Here is a 25,327-nt window from a genome sequence, read left to right on the forward strand (position 1 = left end):
TCACCCACGTTTTTGGCCTAGGCCGCAACACTTTCTGACATAATGCAGCTAACAAAATGGACATTATAGCATCTACCTTAATAATAGACTTGATTATAATTAGCTCTCATTTTGCATTGCAGGAGGTTGGACTAGTTGACCCTTGGAGTCCCTTCCAAGTCTGCAATTCTATGATTCTATGAGATAAAATTACTGGGTCACAGAGTGAAAGCAAAAATATATTTTCAATATATTTTCAGATTTTATTAACCAAAATACAAATAATGGTAAAAGAAAAAGAAACTTCGTAATGAAAACAAAATCTCTTGAACAATATTAAATTACTTGCCATTCTTACTTAAACTTTCTAATTGATGTAGTCAAAGTCTTCAGGAATGCCAAATGTTTTGTCAATTTTACTCTCTTCAAATGCAAACTTCCGTTTGGCCCAAGATTTTGCTGCAAAGATATTATCTGTGGACAAAATAGGGGTGGGGAAAAAACATTAAATAAGATGGTTTTTGTTTTCAAGAAATAAAGTTTTTAGAATGGAGAGTTCCATTCCATAATTTCAATCATCAGGGATTTCTGTTTTATTTTTTAAAAGAAGACCCACTGCCAATGTGAAACAGCAAGGCCAGTTTCATTACCATTCCATTCCAAGGTCTTCCTCAAAGTGATTTTTCTGCCTTTCTGTTGCAACACTTAACACTGGTTACCATGAACTTGTCTGTATGTTACCCACAGAGATTCTTCACCAGTCTCAAACCTCCAACAGGACATCTGATGGGAGGAAACTCTCCACAACAGGAGTTGTCAAGTGGTAACTGGTATCAGATCTTGCAACAGAACTGGAAAATCACAAGGAAGGGGACCAGGGCACATTAGTAGTCAACACATATCCAGTTCTTTAAACAGCATTGCTTGCAAACACTTAAAGAGGAGTAACAGAGCAGCTCAACAAAAAACAAACAAAAAAGGAGATTTGTTATTTTTATCCTGCCCTTCAGCATTGCTGCTCTGAAGGTGGTTTTAAAAGGTCTAGGAAAATAAACAAAGAGTTGATGCCTGCTAAGCTTTCCTGGCAAGGACATTCCAAAAAGTAGAATGGCCATTCTCCAAGAGCCACCTGCCTAACTTCTGGTGGTGGGGGCAGGGGGCAGCTGGAGAAGGACTTCGGAAGATAATCATAAAAGAGAACTTTATGTGGGATAAGGCAATCCATCATATTTAGTTATATTTTGCACCTTCTGTGATGCATGCTCAATAGATCAATTTAGTGAGTGGAATGTGCATGTTTTATTTTCTGCTGGACTTTATCAGGGTGAAGAAGTGATGCAGCTGAATCCTAGACAAACATCAATTGCTTTAGACCTGATAACAAGGTGTCATGCGAAGCAGTTGTGAAGTGCAAAATTACATTTATATGGTACCGTTGATCCCCATAAACGTGGATATCTGGTGATAACAAATAAGAAGAGCTTGCTGTAATCTAAGATATGCTGTGGAATCAAATTTAAAAGGCACAATTGTGTCCTCCAGGCTCACCTGCACTAGTCTTTTACTAGCTGAAAGTCAAGTACTTTGCTAGTTTGCAGAGAAAGAAAGCCCCCCGTTATAGGCTGTGCAGAAATGAAATGCAAAGAACAAATTCTCCTACTGTGCACATTATTTGCAGACTGGGTTTGCTTAACGTATACAGTGATTTGAAACTGAACAAAAATGATAATGACATGTGACAATGACTCCAGCTGTTAAGAACACATGAAATAAATTTATAATGATGCATTCATGAGAAGTAGCATTCATGTGCAGTATTTTCCTGAGCAATGGCAAACACTACCAGTTAAATAATATTTTATGAATTGTATAGCAGCTCTGGTAAGAGCTAACAAATTGCAAGTTTTATGAATGATTGCTTCTTCTCTTGAGTTTATTTTTCCTCAAGGAAGGGACAGGGATGTTGCTAAGGAATGCAAATGCAGACACACCAGTCCATCTGTTGGCTGCTTCCTTAGCCACTTTATTTGCTTGACCTGGAAAAAACAAAACAAGAAACAACAGGAAATCAATACCAGCAATTTCTACTCATGTAATGCAACAGCCTTAAGGGGTTAAAATGGCATTTTAAAGTGGTTCTGTGAACACACAACACAATTCTTATTTTGCAACAGCTTAAAAATGTTTTACTTTTGAACTTATTATTCCACCAAACCTTCAAATAAGATTAACATAACTATATCAAACTGAATCAGCATGTTAAATATGTGGTTTCTACAAGTATGCTAAAAAATGTCACGTAGCAACTTTGGAACTGCAATCTGCTATCATGCACCAGAAACGGCTCCGCACACAGGTTGGGAAAAATTGGGCTCAATAAGATTGGGATCTAACTGTTCACATCCCTCTTGCAGTTCTGTTGACCACATCCCCACCTGCTTGCTCAACTTGCTTTTAGGACCACATATTTGTGGCCCTCAACACATCCTATTCCAGAATCATGACTTTTGTGGTGCATCATTAGAAATGTCTGCATCATCATCTCTCTTGATACAGCCAAAGAAAATTATATGGTTTAAAAAAGGAAATAATCCACATGGTTTTTCACTCTCTCTCACACACAAAAAGAAAACACGGACAAATTAGAGATTCTTTCACCTCCTGGCGAAATTTCTCTTTCTTTCTTTTTAAGTGATTGGAGTGACCTTGCTCATGGGCCACTTCACATGTTCTTTTCAATCACCTTCCTCACTCATGAGGGCAATTTATTCAAGTGACCAGCCTTATATGGGAATCAGTCGCTATCAACATCAAGCACTGCAACTTTCATTACGGAAGAACATGCTTCCTAGACTGAGGTTTATACACACTAGCCTGCTTGTGCAAACAGATAACTTATGGAAGTAAGGCAAGCACTCCAAGGAATGTATAAAACAGTAGCTTAAACATGTACCCAAATAATCCTTTTAAAATAGTCTTAAGATCAGTTCACAAACACTGTGAAGCGGGATGGTGGTGGGGAACTGTATACATAGCAAACAACTCTCTTTCAGCTTTTCCCCTCTGGAGTGTATACAGACGCAGACTCAGATTCCCATACTGAAAGCCTGAAAGAGCTGTCATGTTTCTCACACCCACACACACCCCTCTGTCTTGCCAGTGCTTGCCTATATTATTTATTGGCAGTGGTCAATGCACAGCCTGCAGCTTGTCTCTAGGGACGCTGAGAAATTAAAGAAACATAAAATGTTTCATTGTTATGATGTTTGTACTGTAGGCAAGACTTACTCAACTTGCAAAATGAGCTGCCGTCAAACACAAGAGGAAGGCTAATGTACATTATTTGAGTCTTAAGTACTGTTCTCAGCCCGGTTCACAAGGTATTTGCATTTTTTCATTTCTTAAAAAAACACAATGAAAATGGGCCTCTGACCTTTTGTGTTTTCTGTGACATAGAAATAGGAAGTTTAGATTAACTTTCTACATTTTTTATTTTAATTTTTTAAAATAAATAAATAAAATAAGCCCAATATAAAGAGCATAAGGAAATACTGTTTCAGCAGGTTGAAAGCAACAGTTTCAAAACATTGGTTTTGTTCCCAAACATTTTCTTTAAATCAACTTTTTTTTTTTTTACCAACACTTGTTTTAAGTTTTCAGAGAGGGCATAAAATAAGCTTACTTTTTAATGATGCTGCAAAACATTAAAAAGTCTCCCAGTAAGCCTTTATTTTCAATTATTATTATTAGATAAGAAGTGATTATTATATAAGAAGGTGGTATAGTGTGGGTCCACAACTGAATCCGACAAAGAGTATAATTATGCACTGCAACTGTCTTTAGGGACATGCGGCATCTAAAAGACAATACTTCACCCCAAGTATTTCACACGGAGGTTTTGGGTGCACCCCAAACTGTGCTTTAATAGGAAAAAATATTAAATGATTTCGTGACTCTCTAGTCTAAATAAGGTTCTAAGAGCCACTGGAGTTTTAACTATGTTTACCTAGTTGCTATCTTACAAGTTTGGAGACATGGGAAGTATCAAACCTTTTAACGTGTTGCTGCCAAAACAGTGACATTTCTTTGTAGTCTTCACTCCCTATATTTTACATAAGCTCCCATAATTCTCTCCCCTACATACACACCATTGTCTTATATGCATCACTTTTCTCCCTATGCCTGGAAGAACATTTTTCATTGCCAACAGCAGCTTTTCATTGGCCTTAAGCTCCATCCTGGTCTTGTCTGTAAGCCAGATGTGGCTAAGCTTTGGTCCTCCAAATGTTGCTGGACTAGAACTCCTATCACCCACTAACTCAGGGGTGCCCAAACTTTTTAGATTTGATGAAGTGAACATTTGATGAAGCGAGCTTCTTTTAGGATTGAAGTTGTTGAGCTTTTTTTACAATTTTACCTCGAAGTTGCTGAGCTTTTTTAAGGATTTAACCCCAGGACATATACTGCCACAGGGGCCGCATTAGGCCCCCGAAACGGACTTTGGACATGCTTGCACTAACTGAAGGGCAGTTGTGGTCCAACAACATCTTGAGGGCCACAAGTTTCCCAACCCAGCCATAAGCCACAAACCAGGCAGAGAGCCTTCTCAGTAGTGGCGCCCGCCTTGTAGAACGCCCTCCCATCAGATGCCAAGGAAATAAACAACTATCTGACTTCTAGAAGTCATCAGAAAGCAGCCCTGTTTAGGGAAGTTTTTAATGTTTGATCTTTTCTCATATTTTTAATATTCTGTTGGGAGCCGCCCAGAGTGGCTGGGGAAACCCAGCCAGATGGGCAGGGTATAGATAGATAGATAGATAGATAGATAGATAGATAGATAGATAGATGATAGATAGATAGATAGAACATTGCTACTACATTACTACTAACACTGCCAGCAAAACATTATCTGTACTACTCCAAGGCACACCTGCAACTTCAGAGAAAAGTCTTGACTCAAAGAAAAGATTGTCTAAGGCACAGATGGAATCACTGCCTGCAAATGTGGACAGAATGGAGTAGCAGACACCAAACTCAAGAGAGCAGGAATGGGGAACCTGTAGTCCCCCAAAAGCTGTTCGATAACACCTCCCACCATACTTAACCATGCTGGCTGGAGCTGATGGGAGCTGGAATCCAATAAATAACATTTAAAGAGCCACAGGTCAGTCATCCCTGCATTAGAAACTGAGAGTACTTCTGTACAGGGCGTTTCCAGGTTCACATCATTTGGTGGAGCTTAATGGGAAGTTGCTTGTAAATGGCCTTTTGCAAACTTAAGGGATGTAAATTCTGGGATTGGAGTGGGATAATTGCTGTGAGCAAAGCAGTAAGCATTTCGCAAGATCTAAGAACTGGATACCTTGGAGAAAGAGAATGTCTCAAACTATTTGTAGAGTTGATATAAAAGATCAGAAGAAAATATTGGGTAAAGTTCAATAATCAACAGTTATAAACAATGATAGGACTCTTAATCCTTCGTAACCTTATTACCCCGCGTTGAGGATTTGGCAGCCTGGGTTTTTGCATAGTCCTACTAACAGCAAGCATCATTTGAATTTTCAGCAAGAAGTATCTGCAAATAATACTGGCCCTTTCATCTTTTAAGGCAACTTGACAAGATGTAAAATGAAACCTTTTAGAAAACAGGAACCTCAAGTTCTTGACCCTGAAAAAAGCATCAATAATGTTCAGATAGAAAGAGTATCTAAATTTACAAAACAAGAAGTGGCTTGGCTCAGTGTAGGCTATCAGGTTTCAAATATCTACCAGCAAGCAGGATTTATGGATTTATTTTAGCCAGCAATGGTCCAATCATCTAGGAGACTTTCAAATTAGTTACTGTTAAAATAGCACATAGTAACTCACATTTTTACTCTGATATTCCTGAGCAATTACTTCAGCAACACTTGCAAAGGCTGGAATGACTGTATTCCAGCACCATTTGAAATCAGGGTGGAAGCTCTAAAATTGCAGCTGTACAGTTCTACTGAATCATGTTTTGCACTTAAATAGTGAGATGATTACAATAAAAAGCAAAGAATGTCCACAAATCATGAGAAACATAACCTGTTCTACAGGCCATCACTAACTTCTGAAACAGAGAAATTACTACAGCAATTCTAGAGCAGAGCATTTTTCACTTTCTGTTACTTATACATTCACTCAATATATGCCCACTTGACTGCTTCAATCTGAGGAACTGGCATTGTTACAAGTCCACATAATACTTGTTCCACACTTGGAAGATTTTCTCTCTTTTTAGCTTGGCAGCACCTACACTTTGGAAAACTTTGCATATTGACATCAGACAGGCACCTTGGCTGCACACTTTTTGGTGTCTACTAAAAAAAAAATGTGTAGACAAACCTATCCAGACAAGTAGAAGTTAGCATGTGTTTTAATTGTTTTTAGCTTAAGAGCTGGTATTCAATTATATTCTGATTTTTTAAGAATACATTTGTCTTTTATTGACGATTTCAGTATGTGGCTTTTTTTGTAAACTACTTTGATGTCCTATTTACAGTAATACATTTTGTTAAATAAAAAATAAAGATGTAAAATGAGTTTCCTCGACAGCGTTCTTCAGATCCACTGAAATTATTGAACCTAAATTAGTCATATACATCAACTTAAACAGGTCCAACTTGGAGTAGAGCTAGCACTGGCTACCACTCCCAAATAACGTGTGACAATACAAAACAACATGTGATAATAGCTGTACTACTACATCTCTGCTTTTGGAGAGAGCTCTTTCATGACTCCACACACGCTTGTGACATACTCTGCTTAAGAAGGAATCAACTTTCTATGCCAATCTGCAGTGAGGCTTGTTTGCACACATTCGGATAGTTACTGCAGTACAGCATTTTCTAATCTGGGGTCTTAAGTGCCTGCACTTTGTTTCTGTTATATATTATGCTACATACATCTTATATTACTCAAATGTGATGTTAACTCTATCCTTTTGGTAGCTGGGTGAAGCACCAAGTTTCTTAAATATCAAAGCTATGTTAAAATTAAGAAAGAAAAGAAAAGACTAAATTCTGCATCAGGGTCAAATTCTGTTACAGGAAAAGGAAATATGAAGACCATGCCAATATATGCAAATATGTTTTGCATCATTCTACAATAGCATGAGAGATGCGGGTGGCTCTGTGAGTTAAACCACAGAGCCTAGGACTTGCCGATCAGAAGGTCGGCGGTTTGATTCCCCGCTACGGGGTGAGCTCCCGTTGCTCAGTCCCAGCTCCTGCCAACTTAGCAGTTCGAAAGCATGAAGTGCAAGTAGATAAATAGGTACCGCTCTGGCGGGAAGGTAAACGGCATTTCTGTGTGCTGCTCTGGTTCACCAGAAGCGGCTTAGTCATGCTGGCCACATGACCCGGAAGCTGTACGCTGGCTCCCTTGGCCAATAAAGCAAGATGAGCGCCGCAACCCCAGAGTCATCCGCGACTGGACCTAAGGGTCAGGGGTTCCTTTACCTTTACCTTACAATAGCATGAAAACAACAAACTGAAAAGACCTACTCTGACTGCTAACATGTCACTAAACATGCATATAACTTTATCTTTACACAGGAACCTTTAAAAATAAAAACCACTGTTGTTAGGATGCTAAATTCTTTGACAATATAGTGGTACCTCGGGATGTGAATGGGATCCGTTCCGGAGCCCTGTTCACATCCCGTATGAAACGCAAGACACCACGGCACGTCTGATTGTGCGCGGGTCGTGTTTTGCCGCTACCACGCATACGCATACGCATGACGTCATTTTGAGCGTCTGTGCATGCGCGAGCAACAAAACCTGGAAGTAATGTGCTCCGTTACTTCCAGGTTGCCGCAGAGCGCAACTCAAACACGCTCAACCCGAAGCGCATTCAACTTGAGGTATGACTGTACCAAGTGCGGTCATAAAACATGCAATGGCTAGATCAGGGATGAGGAACCTGCGGCCCTCCAGATGTTGTTGGACTCCAACCCCCATCATTCCTGACAAGACCAGGAAAGACCTTTCTTCCAGCCCTCTTCCATTTTTAGGATGACCAAGAGGCAAAGCCAACTTATGCTCTCTCTCCAGTTATTCTGCTGTCCACACAACAGAAAAATCTGAGAGGCGGCTATGTGAAGACGACTGGGAACTGCTGTGGTGGGGGAGAGGCTCAAACTACAAACAGCAGATTTTCAGCCCATCTTCTAGTGCTGACTGTGGAGCTGAGTTATGAGCAAAAAGCTCTCTTATTTCAAGAGCGAGAAAGAAACTCCAAATAGGTCAATAGTGTGTGGTTAGTACAACTAAGCCTAGCGTATGGTTGTAGACAATGTATTTGTGTGGAGTTGACAGAAGTCTTTTGTTACATAGTCCTGACAAACCCTATCAGACACTTTTTGGAGAGACAGTACTTCTGTACTGATGAGATTTGACAGTCTGACCTTTCCATAAGGGACATGGGAAGCCTGCATTGATGGGACTTGACAGATTTCTTTTTTAAAAAATTTAAAAAACAGTTCACAAAGATCTAATGCTTTAACAATGCAGCCCCACAAAGGCACAGCTAGCACAGTAGTCTTTAATATGCACTGTTCTTAAGTGTAAAGGCAGATGCGGCATTGTTTTATGCACTTCCTTAGCTTTACAGAAGGCCTCTGCAGATGTTGGGTCAAAGGAAATGCATAATTAATGTGCACAATGACATTTGTTCAAGGATTTAACTAAGACACAGTCGCAAAAGAGATCCTCCAAAATTTGCATTGCACAAAAAGCTTTATCGCACTGCAGAAGCGGAAGCAGCCCTCACTCGAAAGGGCAGGTCAATTTACTCACATGCTGGATCAATGCAGGAGGTACATTTTAAATGGTCAACTCATGGACTTTGTGTCTGTACAGAAGATCACACCATGGGTATTTTGTCTGTATCATACCATGCTGGCAGGAAGGATGTGTGTTATCAGCATTCCCTCCATTTGTGACATTCGTTTTCGAACCTCGATACTTATGTAGCCAAAACAGCACCACCAACATGCAACAGGGAGGCATCAGCATCCTCATGAGAATCGAGAGGTTTGCAAAAGTAGAAAAAATAAAATATGTATTTTTAAAAACAGCTTTTGAAAAAAACAAAGCGAAGAGTGTGAAAGTGTATATGAGTAATCTGCAGGGTGGGGGCAGAAAGAGAATGCAGATAACTATCGCTCTTCAAATGGTGTGGCTTTCCTGCTCTGAGCAACCGGACTACTTTGAAGATGCAGATTCTATCACCTGACAGCCAACCTGATCTGTATTTTCAAGGTCTTCCAGGTGTTCCCATTCAGGAACACCAGCTGCCTTTCTTTCTGATAAGGGAGAACTTTGAAGCCCGCCTCCCCTGCAACAAGTTGTTGCTGGGCCCCATTTGTTTATTCAAATACACAAGCATCTATGTGTAACCATTACCACCTTCCTGCTATGAGGAAATTTAAACCTCCAGACCAGGGTTTCCCAAACTGTGGTCCACAAGCTTCATTCAGGTGGTCCACAGCATGCCTGTGGATGTTGAAGATGGGAGACGGCACATACATTGCCCCGAATATTCATACTGATTTCTAACTGTATTTCAATTGCTTCTTTTAGTTCTTATATTGTATTTCATTTGCATTTTGTGGAATTAACAATTGCTACAGCAGGCAGAAAAATTGTCATATGGTTCGCCAAGACCCTCAGCAATTTTCATGTGGTCCTCAGGGGAAAATGTTTGGGCTACTAATCTAAACAAGCAAAGGTAAAATAGGGATGGGCAGAAGTAAAGAAAGACAACAGTTGTGGAAAAAAACAAAAAACAAAACTCTAACAAAATAATGGCAACTAGGGAATGCGCCAAAGAGCAAATTCTTTTCTGAGATAGATGAACAAACACTGAATCTGGTGCTTTCCTATTCAGTAACTATTATTTGACTCCTCTCCTTCTACCAAAGAACTGAAAGCAACATTTTTATCTGTACCACTAGCCTGTAAGACAGGTTAGGTTGAAAGAAAGTGACTTCCCTAGGACTACCCAACAAGTTTAAGAGATGAAATATCTTGTTTTTTAATCCAAATCTACTCTTCTACTAACTGTACCATAGTGGTTCACACACATATTCAAGCAAAAAGTTCAAAATATATGTACACACGCACAGAGTCTGAAAGGGTGGTGATTGACTAACAGGAAAGGGTCTACCCTTTCTACTAAACAGGAAAGGATCAATTAAGTAGGTCTACCAGCAGATACTTTGTCTACACAACAGAACTTTTCTGTTTTCTCTTTGGCCTTTGCCCCTAACCATAACCCCTATATTTATTCAAGGGGTTCGTCCCAACCCTAAGGAGCAGGTTTTTTTTTTAAATGACAACCCAGCAGAAATATATTATATAAGGTTATAAAATTATTCAAGGAACTGAGTAAGTGGCAAGAGAGAATTTTGTCTCTCTCATTCATGATACTAACATTTGTGGACATCCAATAAAATTGATCAGCAACAGTCTCAGGAGGGGAAAAAATCAAAAGTGCTGTATTTTTCACTCCATAAGACGTACTTCCCCCTCCTAAAAAGTAACGGGAAATGTGTGTGCATCTTATGGAGCGGATGCAGGCAGGAAGCTCTGCTCGGCGCTCCCTTTAAAGAGCCGTGTGGAGCATGTGTGAGGCTCTTGCGGGCTTTTGCCCTTCTCCCTCCTTGGGGGAAAGCTCCCAAGAGCCGCACACACGCTCCGCGCGCTCTTTAAAGGGAGTGTGGCTCCCGCTGCCCGGGAGAGGCTGCATGTGGCTATCCCATAAGCTAGGACAGCAAGAGGGATCGCTGCACGTGGCTCTGTCCCTTCCCCCACCTCCCGCAAAAGCCCCCAAGAGCTGTGCTCCCTTTAAAGAGCCGCGCGGAGTGTGTGTGCAGCTCTTGAAGGCTTTTCCCCGAGAAGGGAGAAGCGCAACCCGTCAGTGACGGGCTGCCCTTCTCCTTCCTTGGGGAAAAGCCTGCAAGCACCGCACACACGCTCCACGCGGCTCGTGAAAGGGAGCGCTGAGCAGAGCCTGGGATGAATACAGGCTCTGCTCGGCGCTCCCTTTAAATAATATGTTTTTCCTCTGAAAACCAGGTGCGTCTTATGGTCAGGTGCATCTTATGGGGCGAAGAATACGGTACTTCTTCACACAGCCCATAAGCAGTTCATGGCCTTCACTGCCACAGAACGTGGCAATGACCACTAGCTTAGATAGCTTTCAAGGGGATTAAACAAAACGTATGGAATCTGCCAACAGTTGTTAGGAGAACATGCTGCGTGCCACTGAATATCAGCTGCTGGGGAGCAAGAGTAGGAGAGGGACATTGTCTTCATACCCTGATTGTGAGCTTCTTAGAAGAATCTGGCTGGTCAATGTGGGAAACAAGATGCTGGACCAAATGAACTTTTGGTTTGATCCAGCAGGACATAATCTTATTTTCAGTTCTATAGCGCTTTCCCTTCCCTTCCCATGTCACAGTCCACTCATACTATGTCTACAATATTTATCACCCAGCTACGTGTAAGTTACTTATCTAGATTACTCGTGTTGAGCCATTTTTAGTGGCCTGCCAACCTTTTTAAACAAGGCACTTCTTACCCTTTGAAAATCACCACAACTCACCTTGGTGTGTTGCCATTGTTAGGTCTTAGAGAGAAAACAGGAAGGAGTGCTGATAGGCAGCCACCAATATCACACTTATTTCCTAAACAACCCCCCTGCTCTGCTGAGTGTGCATGTGCATCTGCCTGCCTGGTGAGCATGTGTGGAAATGTGCAAGTGAGCATGTGCTGTCAGTCGCGGTCACCACTGGAGGGGTGGCCAACCCACAATGCAGAACTTGGGCTGAGAAAGGTTACCCACCCCTCATCTAGATATTAGTTTCCCTGCCATTGACAAGCTAACTGAGTTATTTAAAAGTTTTGCTAATGACTGAGGTTTCAGACGACACACCTGATATGTTCCAAAATTTCAGTTACTACACAGTGTGCTAAAATAACTCTAGACACAACTTACGGATTTCTTCAACAATATCCGGATCACATTCTTTGTATTTATCTATTTCTGCCTTTAATTGGTCTCTCTTCTGACGAAGGGCAGTAAGTTCCTTTATGAGTGCCGCACGTTCTGCCTGTGTTCAAAAATTAACCAGTATTCTTAAAAGGTGTCAACTACAACGTAAGTGTTTCACTCTACCCTCTTTTCTCTCTAAGGATGCAAGCACCAGATCTAGAGCTATGACACTGATTCAACAAACCAGACTTTATACATATTTGGGCTAAGTGGCATTGCCTGTAAAAAGTTCAAGCAGTTTTCAGTACAGTAAGGTCGTATCTTAAGTGTGATTAACTTGTGTGATTTCAGCCTTGCATGGCTGAAATCCCAGTGATTAACCAAATGCAAAGGTGGAAAACTTAAAAGGTCCTTTTGAGCTGGGTTTTCCCAGCACAGAAAGAGCCTTCCAGATGGTCACACAGAGGTGGGTCCAAGGCAGTGGTTCAGGTATATATGATTTTGCATATATGTGCCAACCCTGGAACCTAACTCCAACGCAAAACATCATCGTACTGTATTATACTACTGCATTTGCCAGCAACGTTGAAATAGCATCCAATAACATCATAGTTGCGAAAATGTTCTGGTGCAGAAGTGGGCATTTAACTCTTATTTGCAAGTGCAGTAAGCCTTAGTAAGAAAAGCATTTTTAAAAAATAACAAGATCAATACAAGACTTCCCCCCTTTCTTCCTATGCTTCTGCCCCCAAAACAATACAAAGTTTTGCCTTATGCCACCTGCTGCCACAAATGCACCCCAATTTAAGAAATAACACCCACCTTTAACACCCCAAAGTTTTCAGATTATGTTTTATTGTGGATAATTCAAATTCAGTAAAACTTACAGTGTCTTGGCGCCCAATTTTTGATTTCTCAATGCTTTCTTGTAAGCTTTTTTTCTTTTGGCTATATTCTGAGAACTGAAGGGAGAGAAGAAACAGAAGTCAAAACAATTTATTTTTAGTAAAAACCTCTTCATCTTTATATTTGACTGTACTGTTACAATTTTTCAGCTCAAGAAATAACAGAGTAAGTCTGCTACAGGCCTAACCTGTAATAAATAAAGTGATAAATCAGGATTCTGACCAAGACATGACTATTTCATAAACTCTCTTTAATCTTGAAGCATTTTAAATAGCAAAATAGGGTACAGGGAACATAGAATTATAGAATCATAGAGTTGGAAGAGACCACAAGGGCCATCGAGTCCAACCCCCTGCCAAGCAAGAAACACCATCAAAGCACTCCTGACATATGGTTGTCAAGCCTCTGCTTAAAGACCTCCAAAGAAGGAGACTCCACCACACTCCTCGGCAGCAAATTCCACTGTCGAACAGCTCTTACTGTCAGGAAGTTCTTCCTAATGTTTAGGTGGAATCTTTTTTCTTGTAGTTTGGAACCATTGCTCCGTGTCCACTTCTCTGGAGCAGCAGAAAACAACCTTTCTCCCTCCTCTATGTGACATCCTTTTATATATTTGAACATGGCTATCGTATCACCCCTTAACCTCCTCTTCTCCAGGCTAAACATGCCCAGCTCCCTTAGCCGTTCTTCATAAGGCATCGTTTCCAGGCCTTTGACCATTTTGGTTGCCCTCCTCTGGACACGTTCCAGTTTGCCTGTGTCCTTGACCAACTTCTTTTTACACCCTCCTAAAGGAAAAGGCAGGGATATTAAATGGGTTAATTTGATGCACACCTAGTGTCAAGAAACAAGGCTAGATAATCCCAAATTCCAAACACCCATCCTAGAGCTTGAGGAGCACTTCATTTCTTATAGATCAATTTCAGTATTTTGTCCTAGTTCTCACAAACAGCAGATGAAGAAGGAAATCTAATTCTGGACTGTAGCACTTCAGACCGGAAGTGCATCTTTAAGTTTCCAAGCATGCAACATCAAGTCTCTTGCAGTGGTGGTGGTGGGATACCCTCATCTGCTTCAGATCAAGTGGTGGATCACGTAGAGATTTGCCATCACAATTTCTTTTCATGAAAACTCCAATATGGGAGGAGGGGGTTTGCCTCTCCCACAATGTGAAATTTGCACATATAACCATTTATGGATATGACGGATCTGCTACACTGAAGCAACACATTTGTTCTGGGTGAAACAACAAAGATACCTACATACCAAAGGGGTACAACAACTGAATCACCAAACTGAATACAACCCACCAGCCATGTACTTAGGCCAGTGAGCTTTTAAACTTCTTGCTATGGTATCTTCAAAACTGCATCAAGGTGGTTTATGAAACCACTGAAAGGTCGCCATAAACAGCTGGTGAGTGTCAAGCTGTGCAGGCCTTCCGGATACCATGCAACAAAGACAGACGGGGTTTAATGAAATGAACAGTGACTATATTTATTATGAATTCAAGTGGAGTTCATGTGAATACACTTACACAGCTCTTTCCAACATTAAACAAAAAGACTAGATGGGATTCCAATGCACGTTCATAGTTTATTAGCAGCTACTGTCAAAAAAGCACCATTGGCTAAGCAGTAACCTTACATGCTCCTAAGTTGCCCAGCAATTCAATTATCAACAAAATATAGTGAATATAATACTTATAATGCAGAGACTATTGTGTTTCTAAGGTCTCAAGAAATCCTGCTTACATAGCACTTTTTCAGATTCATTCTTCCAGCACAACTAAGAACAGTTCGCAACACATTATTCAAATGACATTGCTAAGGTTCTCTTTTGCTGACTCACTGACAAGTACTTACAGCTCCCACTCTATCCACATCGCCTTTTATGGTGAAGCCTTTTTAAAAGGTGTCCTTCCACTGCAAAGATTTGCAGACCTCATCTCCTGTTTTTTTTCTAGTCAAATGCAGAAACCCAGATACCCGCTTTCCGGATTCCAAAACTTTAAAGCAGACGAACATGAAATCTTCCCTTAAACTTGTTTTACAACTCTGTTTAGTAGTACAGTGGTACCTTGGTTGTCAAACTTAATCCGTTTGACTCCTGGAACCGTTCAAAAACCAAGACGCAGCTTCCAATTGGCCGCAGGAGCTTCCTGCACAATAATAATAATAATAATAATAATAATAATAATAATAATAATAATATTTATTTATACCCCGCCCTCCCAAGGCTGGGTTCAGAGCGGCTTACAAGCAATAATAAAAACAAGTTGAATGATTACAACTTAAAAACAAAATTAAAATACAACATTAAAATAATGAAACATTAAAATATTAAAATGTAGCCTCATCGCAGGAGGAGAAGGAAAAGAAAAAAAGAAAGAGAGGGAGGGAATCAAATTGGCTCCAAGCCAAAGGCCAGGCAGAACAACTCTGTCTTACAGGCCCTGCGGAAAGAAATCAGATCCTGCAGGGCCCTGGTCTCATGAGGCAGAGTGTTCCACCAGGCCGGAGCCAGAGTTGAAAATGCCCTGGCTCTGGTTGAAGCTAATCTAACTTCCTTAGGGCCCGGGACCACTAGGGTGTTGCTATTTATGGACCTTGAGGCTCTCCATGGGGCATACTGGGAGAGGCGGTCCCGTAGGTACAAGGGTCCTAGGCCGTGAAGGGCTTTAAAGGTCAAAAGCAGCACCTTAAATCTGACCCTGTACTCCACCGGGAGCCAGTGCAGGTTGAAAAGCACTGGATGAATATGCTCCCATGGCAAAGACCCCGTGAGGAGGCTCGCTGCAGCATTCTGCACCCGCTGGAGTTTCTGGGACAGCTTCAAGGGCAGCCCCGCGTAGAGCGAATTACAGTAGTCAAGCCTGGAGGTGACCGTCGCATGGATCACTGTGGCCAGGTCGGGGCAGGAAAGGTAAGGGACCAACTTCTAGTGGAAGCCGCATTGGAAGTTCGGCTTCCAAAAAAAGTTTGCAAACCAGAACACTTACTTCTGGGTTTGCGGCATTCGGGAGCCAAGCCGTTCGACAGCCAAGGTACCACTGTAGTAGAAAAGTTTCTACAAACCTCACTGCAGTGCTAAGAACACATATTAGAAGAAGAAAAAAGTTGTGATGGAATCAATGACCCTTTCTCCCAGATAGCCATGTTTACGATCATGGTGTTGCTCACGCAAATGCAAGCCCTAATCATAAAATTTGCACTGGCTAGAATTCAAACCAATGTCCTTCAAGTGCAGCCACTGAAAAGTATTCCTTGCTATATTGACCTTTTAAAGCTGTAACACACTTAATATTTCATAGCCAGGAAAACAATGTAAATATGGCATAAGGACATATTAAAAAACACACAAACTGCAATGCTAAAGTAATCACAACTGAGTTCTGACCACTGCTATTTTCTCCAGGGGGTACTCAAGGCCACACAGTACCAGCACTCCCCCCCCCTAAAAGAAAGGTCTGGTTGAAAGTGTGGCATTTATTGTAACAACTTCATGGTGAGTACTGGCACATTTTTTACTAGAAGAAAAGCACTGGTTGTGACCACCATACAAATCCTATGTTCTTAACCACTTATAATGGTTTGCACACCTGCAATCTAGAAAGGCATGCACACATGCATACATCATAGAAATAAAATTAAAAAACTGACTGTTATGCCATGAATCTGGCCACATCCTCAGGAACAGGGAAATGTTAGTAGCCTGGTTTACACATTAAATCTAAACCACAGATAAAGCAAACTGGTTTAAAGTGAACACACAGGGAAACAAGCCAGAATCTGGTTTATCATGATGTCCAAGCGTACTCCTAGTTTGTTTCTCTCCAAATAAACCATGAACGTTGCCAAGGTTTGTTCTTAGCTTAATGTTTGTGGTTTGTTTGGGGGAAACAAACCACAAGCCCAGGTTCCAATGTCACAACAAGCCAGACTCTGGCTTGCGTCCTGGAATTCCAGCAGAGGCAGGGAAGGACACATGCAACAAATCTTGGTGCAACCCAAATAACATCTAAGAGTTTCATTTTCATGTCCGCTGCTACTTTCCCTTTCCAGCAGACTCCACGACTTCAGTGTCAGTCAAAATCCCTCACCCCATTAGCTTCGGTTTATGTTCTATCTAGCCAGCTAATGCATTCTGGAAAACTCAAAAGCTTGCACACTATTTGTAACATTTCGGTTGCCCTAATAATGGTAATGCCCTACTATGTATTCCAAAAAAGAACCTGGCTTCAGTATTTAAATGCTAGTTGGTAAATGTAATCTGGTTTACAAGGAACTGTCTGGATCTATTGGGAAGAATTCAGTGCATTCATTTCATCAGCACAAGGACTTTTGGCTGCAGAACAGACCTTTCCCCCTCTCTCCTCTTCTCCCTCCCCCCAATCTGTTCCGTTTTGGGGGGGTTCTCAAGCCTCTGGAGCAGATTATGGGAGGTTGCACATGGAGAGAGCAAAATAAAGGAAGTTCCTGTTGCACAAACAGAAATCCTTGCGACAATGGAGCAAGTACACTGGATACCACCCATAGTTCTGCAAGTAACTCTTAGACACCAGCTGCCCTCTACTTGTAGCAAGCAGACAATAACATCCAGATTGGATTTGATGGGCGGTTCTGTCATAACTGCAGTAAGACTTTTGATTAACTATATAGTGATATTCTACAACAGATCATTTTATCAGTGCAGTGTATCTCTTATTTTCTTATTTAATTAATTCTGCTCATGGCAATATATATGCAATTGCAAAAAGTGTGTGTGTGTGTGTGTGTGTGTTTTGCTTTGCCAGTTAGAAAACCTTACAGCTAGCAAACGGAAATTAATTAATTCAGGCAAAGTACTGCTTTTTATAGTAAGACAAAATTGGAACGGGAACATTTTTGTATATTGAAAAGGCAGAGCAAAGCCTCAGTGTCTCATAACTGAGCTCTCTGGCTTGGCCTGAGGGACAGATGGTTGGCTGCGGAATTCTACATACACCAATTCAGTTTTAAAAGAGGCAGCAGAGAATAAAAAGGAGAGCTTTAACTGCATCTACCCAAAATCTGCAACCATGTGTCATTTTGCATATCCATAATCCTCCCACATGCTTTACCTGGCACCAAATACCATTTAGCATTTTGATGAGCTATTTTCTGTTCACTAGAGTTCCATAATCACCAGTCCATCTCCTCAGAAGTAAATCCAATTCAAGCTGCTATGGACTTACAAGTGAAGACATTTTTGTTTCAACAACCTTTTTTCAGCTGGATTGGGGGGGGGGAATGTTGTTTTAAAACCTATTTCAGTTGTTTTTATTGTAAATCACCTTGAAATCTATATATGAAATGGGATTCATAAAATCATCACCATCACCATGAGGATGGCAGGCTAGTTCTTGAAGCTGAGCATTGGAGCAGAGGTCTAAGTCACAAGAGGTCTTAATGTTAGGAGCAAAGTGAACAGGTGTAGAACCTAAGCAATAGATATTATGCTAGAATTTTGTTAGGGGAAGTCACCCTTGTCTAGGATTATCAGTCGCTCTACAGTAGGTACCCAATTTACCAAGCAACCTGGAATGCAGACTGTGAATGAATTAAGCAATGTCTTCTAGCTCATACTGACAGCTGCAAACATGATGGAATTCTGCAATCCTAACTCAAATTGTCTATTCACAGTACAACTATTACAGACCAACTAAACAGAAAGGTTTCCTATACTCTTGGGCTTGCTACTTTCAACATTCTAGACATTCTGGCCCAGTTCAAAGCCCCCTTGAGAGTGAAAAAAGAGAAACAAGTAAGAGATCTTGTATGTGAATTAGGCAAGCACCACGAGCGCAAATGTTAGCTGCCCAGCTGTCATCTAACTTGAGCTTCAGTTCCCATGTCCTCCTGTGCATCGTCTTCTCTGTGTCTTTCACTGTTTGGCTGCAGTGCTCCTGATCTCCCCCCTGTTTATGGTTCATTTTCACACTGGTATATCTGCTTCTACTGAAAATGTACTTGCTACCCTGCACCCCAAACCTACAGCTAATCAGTTCACTCAAGGCTGTTCATGTGCTGGCTAGCCTCAGCACAGTCTGTTGTTAACTCCAAATGCCTAGGGGCAGCCCTCCTTTTCCACTTACAAACTTTTTTTTCCTGGCAAAGCTCCTGTGCTTTGAGAACTACAATGCAGGCAGAAATCCCACAATTAAACCTGTTCCCAGCATGAAGAAGCTATGACTGGATAAACATGACCTGCAAAATGTATGCCTGCGATGCAAGTGTTAAAAGCACAGAAACAGTGCGAAATCAACGACTGACAATACATTTTGGCATCTGAGGTGAACCACAAAATGGTCTTAGAATTAAACCCCAAAGTATAACTCTAAGACCCAAACAGGGCATGATCGGGTCTGTAGGGGTGTGTGTATATGTATATGTATGTGTGTGTGTGTGTGTGTGTGTGTGTGTGTGTATATATTACTCTACTTTAATTTGGCTGTTGGCCAGCTATCTACACTGATTACAGTTTGTCGTCATTCAAAAGTAGAATAATCCTAGGTTTTGTCTGGTCTTGGGTGGAATTGTGTTGAAGTATCTCATCTGCCAAAGGCTCAGGAAGGATGATTTGATCTTAGTCACTTTCAGTCTCTGTTTCCTGTAAACGAAAGTGATTGTAATGTTTCTGAATACTCTTGAGAAGAGAGGCAAGATAAAGGTCTGAAAAACACATTTGTAACAAAAGTTCCATGTAAATTAATTAAAATGGATGGATGTTGTTGTTTAGTTGTTTAGTCGTGTCCGATTCTTCGTGACCCCATGGACCAGAGCACACCAGGCACTCCTCTCTTCCACTGCCTCCCGCAGTTTGGTCAAACTCATGCTGGTAGCTTCGAGAACACTGTCCAACCATCTTGTCCTCTGTCGTCCCCTTCTTCTTGTGCCTTCAATCTTTCCCAACATCAGGGTCTTTTCCAGGGAGTCTTCTCTTCTCATGAGGTAGCCAAAGTATTGGAGCCTCAGCTTCAGGATCTGTCCTTCCACTGAGCACTCAGGGCTGATTTCCTTAAGAATGGAGAGGTTTGATCTTCTTGCAGTCCATGGGACTCTCAAGAGTCTCCTCCAGCACCATAATTCAAAAGCATCAATTCTTCGGTGATCAGCCTTCTTTATGGTCCAGCTCTTACTTCCATACATCACTACTGGGAAAACCATAGCTTTGACTATACGGACCTTTGTCGGCAAGGTGATGTCTCTGCTTTATGGGTGGATAGGGTGCTATATTTCTAGAGTAAGGCTCACTAATTACCAGAAACACACAAATCAGGTGTTTTTGCTATTACCTTCCACATCACAGATGGCTTGATATAGGACATCATGCTCCAAAAATTGTGATTCTCCAGGAATATAAGTCAGAATGCACCCAGGTTTAGTCATACTGTTAAAAATTCCAAGGAGCAGAAAAAGTCTTGTTTTCCTGGTTGGGTGCAGATGAGTCAGACACCACTGCTGGTCCAAAATGTGCTGGGTGTGGTTCAGCAATTCCTCAAAGGCTAAAAAAACTGTAGGGTTTTATAACAACAGTTGCTGAATGGGTGTCTTTGAATACTGACAGAACTTTCTTTTGAGGGGAGTAAATCTTCCCAGTCTATGTATAAAGCATGAATTTGGTTGCATGTGGATAAAAACACATTTTAGCACATGTATCTTCTAAACCAAAGGCAACAAAGAAATTTGTTGGTATGCCAAGCGGAACATTAAGGCCCAATTCAAATGTGGGGAATTTTTATTTTATTTTATTTTATTTTGCATATTGTACAGTCCTTTTTGGCTGTCACTTCTGATTGTGAACTGCAAGATCACATGTTTGAAAACTACCTTACGAAAACGATTCCCTGTTTGTTGAAAGCTTGCACATTTTGCTAATTGGGACTGGAAAGTAAGAGTATTTATCAACTTCACTACTCCCACTCCACTTCCAGGCCCAATTTAACGGACTAGCTTTGACCTTTAATGCTTTGGGGGAGGGCCATAGGTCAGTGATATTCACCAGCAACTTCAAGTAGGCCTGGGAATGTCTTCTGGATGAAATTGCAACATCAATACAAGGAACACTGATCTAGAGCAGGCATGTCCAACCGGTCAATCACTATCTTGGTTGATCATGGGGCATCCCTGGTCGACTGTGTGATCCAGATCAATTGGCCAAAAAAAAGGTCAACAACTGTAGGAGTAGATCGCAGTCTCTTGGGAGCTGGACATACCTGATCTAGAGAGACTAATAGGTCTGATTCCGTATAAAGCAGCTGCCCATGTGACAAAGGTACCTTAAAGATCACCTGTCTCCACCTAATCTTCTGTTTAGCGAAGTTTTTTAATGTTTGTTTTATCGCATTTTTAATATTCTGTTGGCAGCCGCCCAGAGTGGCTGGGGAAACCCAGCCAGATGGGTGGAGTATAATTTTTTTTAATTATTATTATTATTATTATTATTATTATTATTATTATTATTATTATTATTATTTTATTATATTTTTACTGAGGTCCTTCTCCAGGTGCCATCAATGGATGACAATTGGTATAAGACCCTTTTTAGTGGTGGTACTTTGTTGTCATTTCAGCACCAGGTAATTTTATTCCAGCCCAGGTTTCTATTTCCTGATTTTTTAAAAAATAAATTGTTTTACCAGAGCCCATTCCAAATTGACCTGTGAGAAGGAGGGTGATTTAAGCACGCCTGGTTATAGAAACTGGTTATCAACTGACATTTATTCTGATATCAATTTACTATGACAGCACACTTCAATAAAGACACAACCAGCATACTAGGTTGCTTGTTATGTCAACATGCATTGCTTTAAACTCTCACTCCTGCCTTTGACTCATACACAGCTGTCCCCACTCCTAAGAAAAGTTCCTTTTTCTGTCCTTTAAGCAGTGCCCTATGAGTAGAGACTAGATTGCATTCTGTGTTCTGTACAACATGTTGTTTATGAAAAGAAGTGGTAAATAATAACAGCTGCAACAACGGAATCTTTGGGGGCACCTGTGCGATAAATCCAATAAGCATCAAATAGAAAATAACACAGTCACTGACATCTCATTAGACTATTTTACAATCCTGTAAGCCATACTCAAATGAGGCACACAATTAAGTTACTTTTCTGAATAATTACATTGTGAGCCTGCAGGCAACACCAGTTGTAAAATTCTTTTTGTACAAGGCTTTGTTAGAGCCCGTATATAAATATTATGACAATATCCTCCCCCACACTAGTAACTAATAGGTATACCTTAAACCTTATGTAACCTGATAAAAACATACTTAAGAAATGTTAAAACAAAATAAAAAAATTCCTTCCAGTAGCACCTTAAAGACCAACTAAGTTAGTTCTTGGTATGAGCTTTCGTGTGCATGCACACTTCTTCAGATACACTGAAACAGAAGTCACCAGACCCTTCTATATAGTGAGAAGGTGGGGAGGGGTATTACTCAGAAGGGTGGTGGGAATGGGTGATTGGCAGATAGCTGTGATGAGCCTGTTGACGACTCCTAACGACTGCAATAGGTCTTACAGGAAAAAGCAAGGGGTGAGAAGGTGAAAAATGGCTTTGTCATGTATAATGAGATAAGAAATGTTGTAACAGTCCTGTCTTCTTGAACTCTGCAGGATAACAGAGGTAGGTGGGGGTGGCCAACTGTTCTAACACAACTCACTATTCACAATGAACAAATCCTATATGCATGAATCTAATACAGGTTTTGCAGGAGCTGAAGGAAACCTTTAATCAAGAGAAACAGCAATATTAAAACAACAATGACACATTTGTCGGAACATTTACTCTTGAAGCTATAGCCTATCAGGCTGATCCACAACCTGCTGAAACTAATAGCTGAGTACCTAGTCCTGTTCTGTTAAATAAAATAACTTGAAGCATATACAAAGTAATGCATAAATGTATTTGGCATGTATTTAAAAAGCACCTGCCACATTAATATTCTCCAACATTAAAGAATGATTAGCCATGACACCCCACGGTTGGTACCCTATCCCAGGCATAGGCAAACTCGGTCCTCCAGATGTTTTTGGACTACAACTCCCATCATCCCTAGCTAACAGGACCAGTGGTCAGGGATGGTGGGAGTTGTAGTCCCAAAACATCTGGAGGGCCGAGTTTATCCCCACACAATCTGAAAGCATGCAAGATTGTAAGGGAGCAAAAGAAGAGCCTTGCTGGATTAAACCAATGGCACCATCTAGTCCAGTATCCTGTTCTCACAGTGGCCAATCTGTTGTCTACAGGAAGCCACAAACAGGACACCAAGACCAAAGTACCCTCCTCATTTGTCCTCCCCGGTTCCTGGTATTCAGTCACACTGCTTCCAAAACTGGATGCAGTACACAGCTATCATGGCTTGCCTTATCTTCTCTGAACTTGCCCAATACATTTTCAAAGCCATCTAAGTTGGTGGCCATCAGTACATCTGACGGGACTGGATGCCGGACGCTAACTTTGCACTGTCTGAAGAAGTGCTTTCTTTTGCCTGTCCTGAATCTTTAATTTGTCTGTCCTGCATATATTTCAACATTCATGGAATTTTATTTTTTGTTGCAGTGGCTGCACACTACCTTGACATTTTCATTGGGCAGCCACCATGATCCCAACATCTCTTTCTTGGTGCAGTCATGATCAGGATAGGTTTTATGGGATGTAAAGTTCAAAGATTTGCAGCAAAAACGCACTACAGCAAACACAGTGTCAGGGAACTGCCATCGGTTCAGGAGGGAGAGAGGAAAAGCCGAACGGATTATAGAGAGCCTCCAAGGATTGTGGGAAGCAGCTCCTCTTCAATGGAGGAGAGTAACCACGCCTCCAGTGGAGAGGAGCTGCAGGGCGAGGAGGAAGCGAGGCGGTGCCAGGACACCTTGCCTGGGCAAAGCAGGGAGGAGAGGGGTCCTCCGTTACCCACGCCCTACTTGCGCAGTAAGCATCCGCGCAGAGAGGGGAGGCGCAGACTGGGCGTCAAGAAATTGCTTTGCTGGGGAAAATTTAGGAACCGCCCACTCATGGGAGAGTGGCGCTCCGCACAGATAAGGTTAATTTTTGCAGCAAAAGCAAGGCTTCTCAGCCGAGCAGGGAGATATTTGCCTGCTTGCTCTCGAGGAACCCCTTGGAAACCTAACACATGGCAACACCTTCATCAAATTCAATCAGTTGATTTAAATCTGTCACTTTTTAACAATTAGTCAACTAAAGCTTAACATTTAATCAAACAACCACCACGAAGCTTTTTGTATCCAATAATCCTGTAAAAGAAGACTGGAAAGTGGAATAATTGTAGGCTACAGGATGGTGGTCTCTTCCCCCACTCACAGAGAACAAAAAGAAAGACCCCTAAAGCATATTTTCCTCCAGGTTCAGAGCACTAAACAGATCCTCGCCTCCCTGTGACCAGTATCCCTTTCCTCATTTTGCCACAGACAGTACAATAAAACATACAGAAAGAAAATTCAGATTTTTTTTTCATTTCTGAAGTCACAAGAGATTTCTAAGTTGTTAGGAAGTAGTTTGAGCAAGCACTTAAAATGCCCCATTCTACGGGGCATTCATTCACTGAAAAATTAACTGCATTCATTCCATATGAATCTTAGAATTTCATTTCCTTAGAGGAACCAATGCATCCCTGTATATTTTTCACTAGATTTCTGTGGTAGTGGTGCTTTGTAATTACCAAAGTAATTTGGCTTTAGCTATCAGTGCTTCACTTGAGCTTGAAAATACGAGTCTGAGATCATTTCCCAGAGAGAGGAATATTTCAATTTAATAATTATTTCATTGAAGAATCAACTAATTCTGTAGAAGGGTCAGCACAGATGGAACACACTGTTGTTCCTTCACAGTAGTAAATAAATCAAGAACAGACCATGGGATTGTGTATTTCCTCCAACCTTCCCTAAGGTACAAACTCTGCTTTTTGAAAAGAGACCATACATTGGATTATTCCTCCACCCCACGCCCTGCTGCCCTTAACTATGTATGCATCTAAGTTAATCATAGTTAAGGCTATGAATGCTGAGGTCATAATCTAGAATTTAAACATCTTGGATGCAAAAAGATTATTATGCCCAGTAAATATTTTAAGTGCTATCTATTAAGCATACAGCTCGAAACATATGCCTAGGGCCAAAAAACTAGTTTACATGCAGAGACATTCTGAAAGTCTTTGTGCCCTAAAGAACGGATTATAAATAGTTGTAATGAATAAATATTTGAGAGAAAAAGCCAGTGGCTTCAAATTATGTAACAGGCCAGGTTTACAACCACCAACATGTTGGTTTATTAACTGCGAGAATAGAAAAGGGGAAAATGTTACTTGAAATTATGCTGGCCTTCAGGCATCCCTCCATCCATGTGTGGTGGGTGGCAGGTAGACTACAAAC

At 41.1% G+C, this 25,327-nt stretch overlaps 1 protein-coding gene across 1 annotated transcript in view; it reads right to left on the bottom strand.

Annotated features, from left to right (window-relative positions):
• Positions 1-219: 219 nt before the first annotated feature.
• The window catches only part of MND1 (meiotic nuclear divisions 1), a 33,628-nt gene continuing 8,520 nt past the window's right edge, over positions 220-25,327 (bottom strand). The window contains exons 5-8 of the mRNA XM_081875504.1: positions 12,894-12,968; positions 12,010-12,124; positions 1,971-2,015; positions 220-453 (exon numbers count right to left, since the gene is read on the bottom strand). Coding sequence (XP_081731630.1) covers positions 347-453; positions 1,971-2,015; positions 12,010-12,124; positions 12,894-12,968 — 342 coding nt within the window. The 3' untranslated portion in view covers positions 220-346. The remainder of the gene's footprint in view (positions 454-1,970; positions 2,016-12,009; positions 12,125-12,893; positions 12,969-25,327) is intronic.

The sequence above is a fragment of the Podarcis erhardii genome (assembly GCF_964252035.2).
Source record: "Podarcis erhardii genome assembly, chromosome: 9".
In the NCBI taxonomy this organism is placed as follows: Eukaryota; Metazoa; Chordata; class Lepidosauria; order Squamata; family Lacertidae; genus Podarcis; species Podarcis erhardii.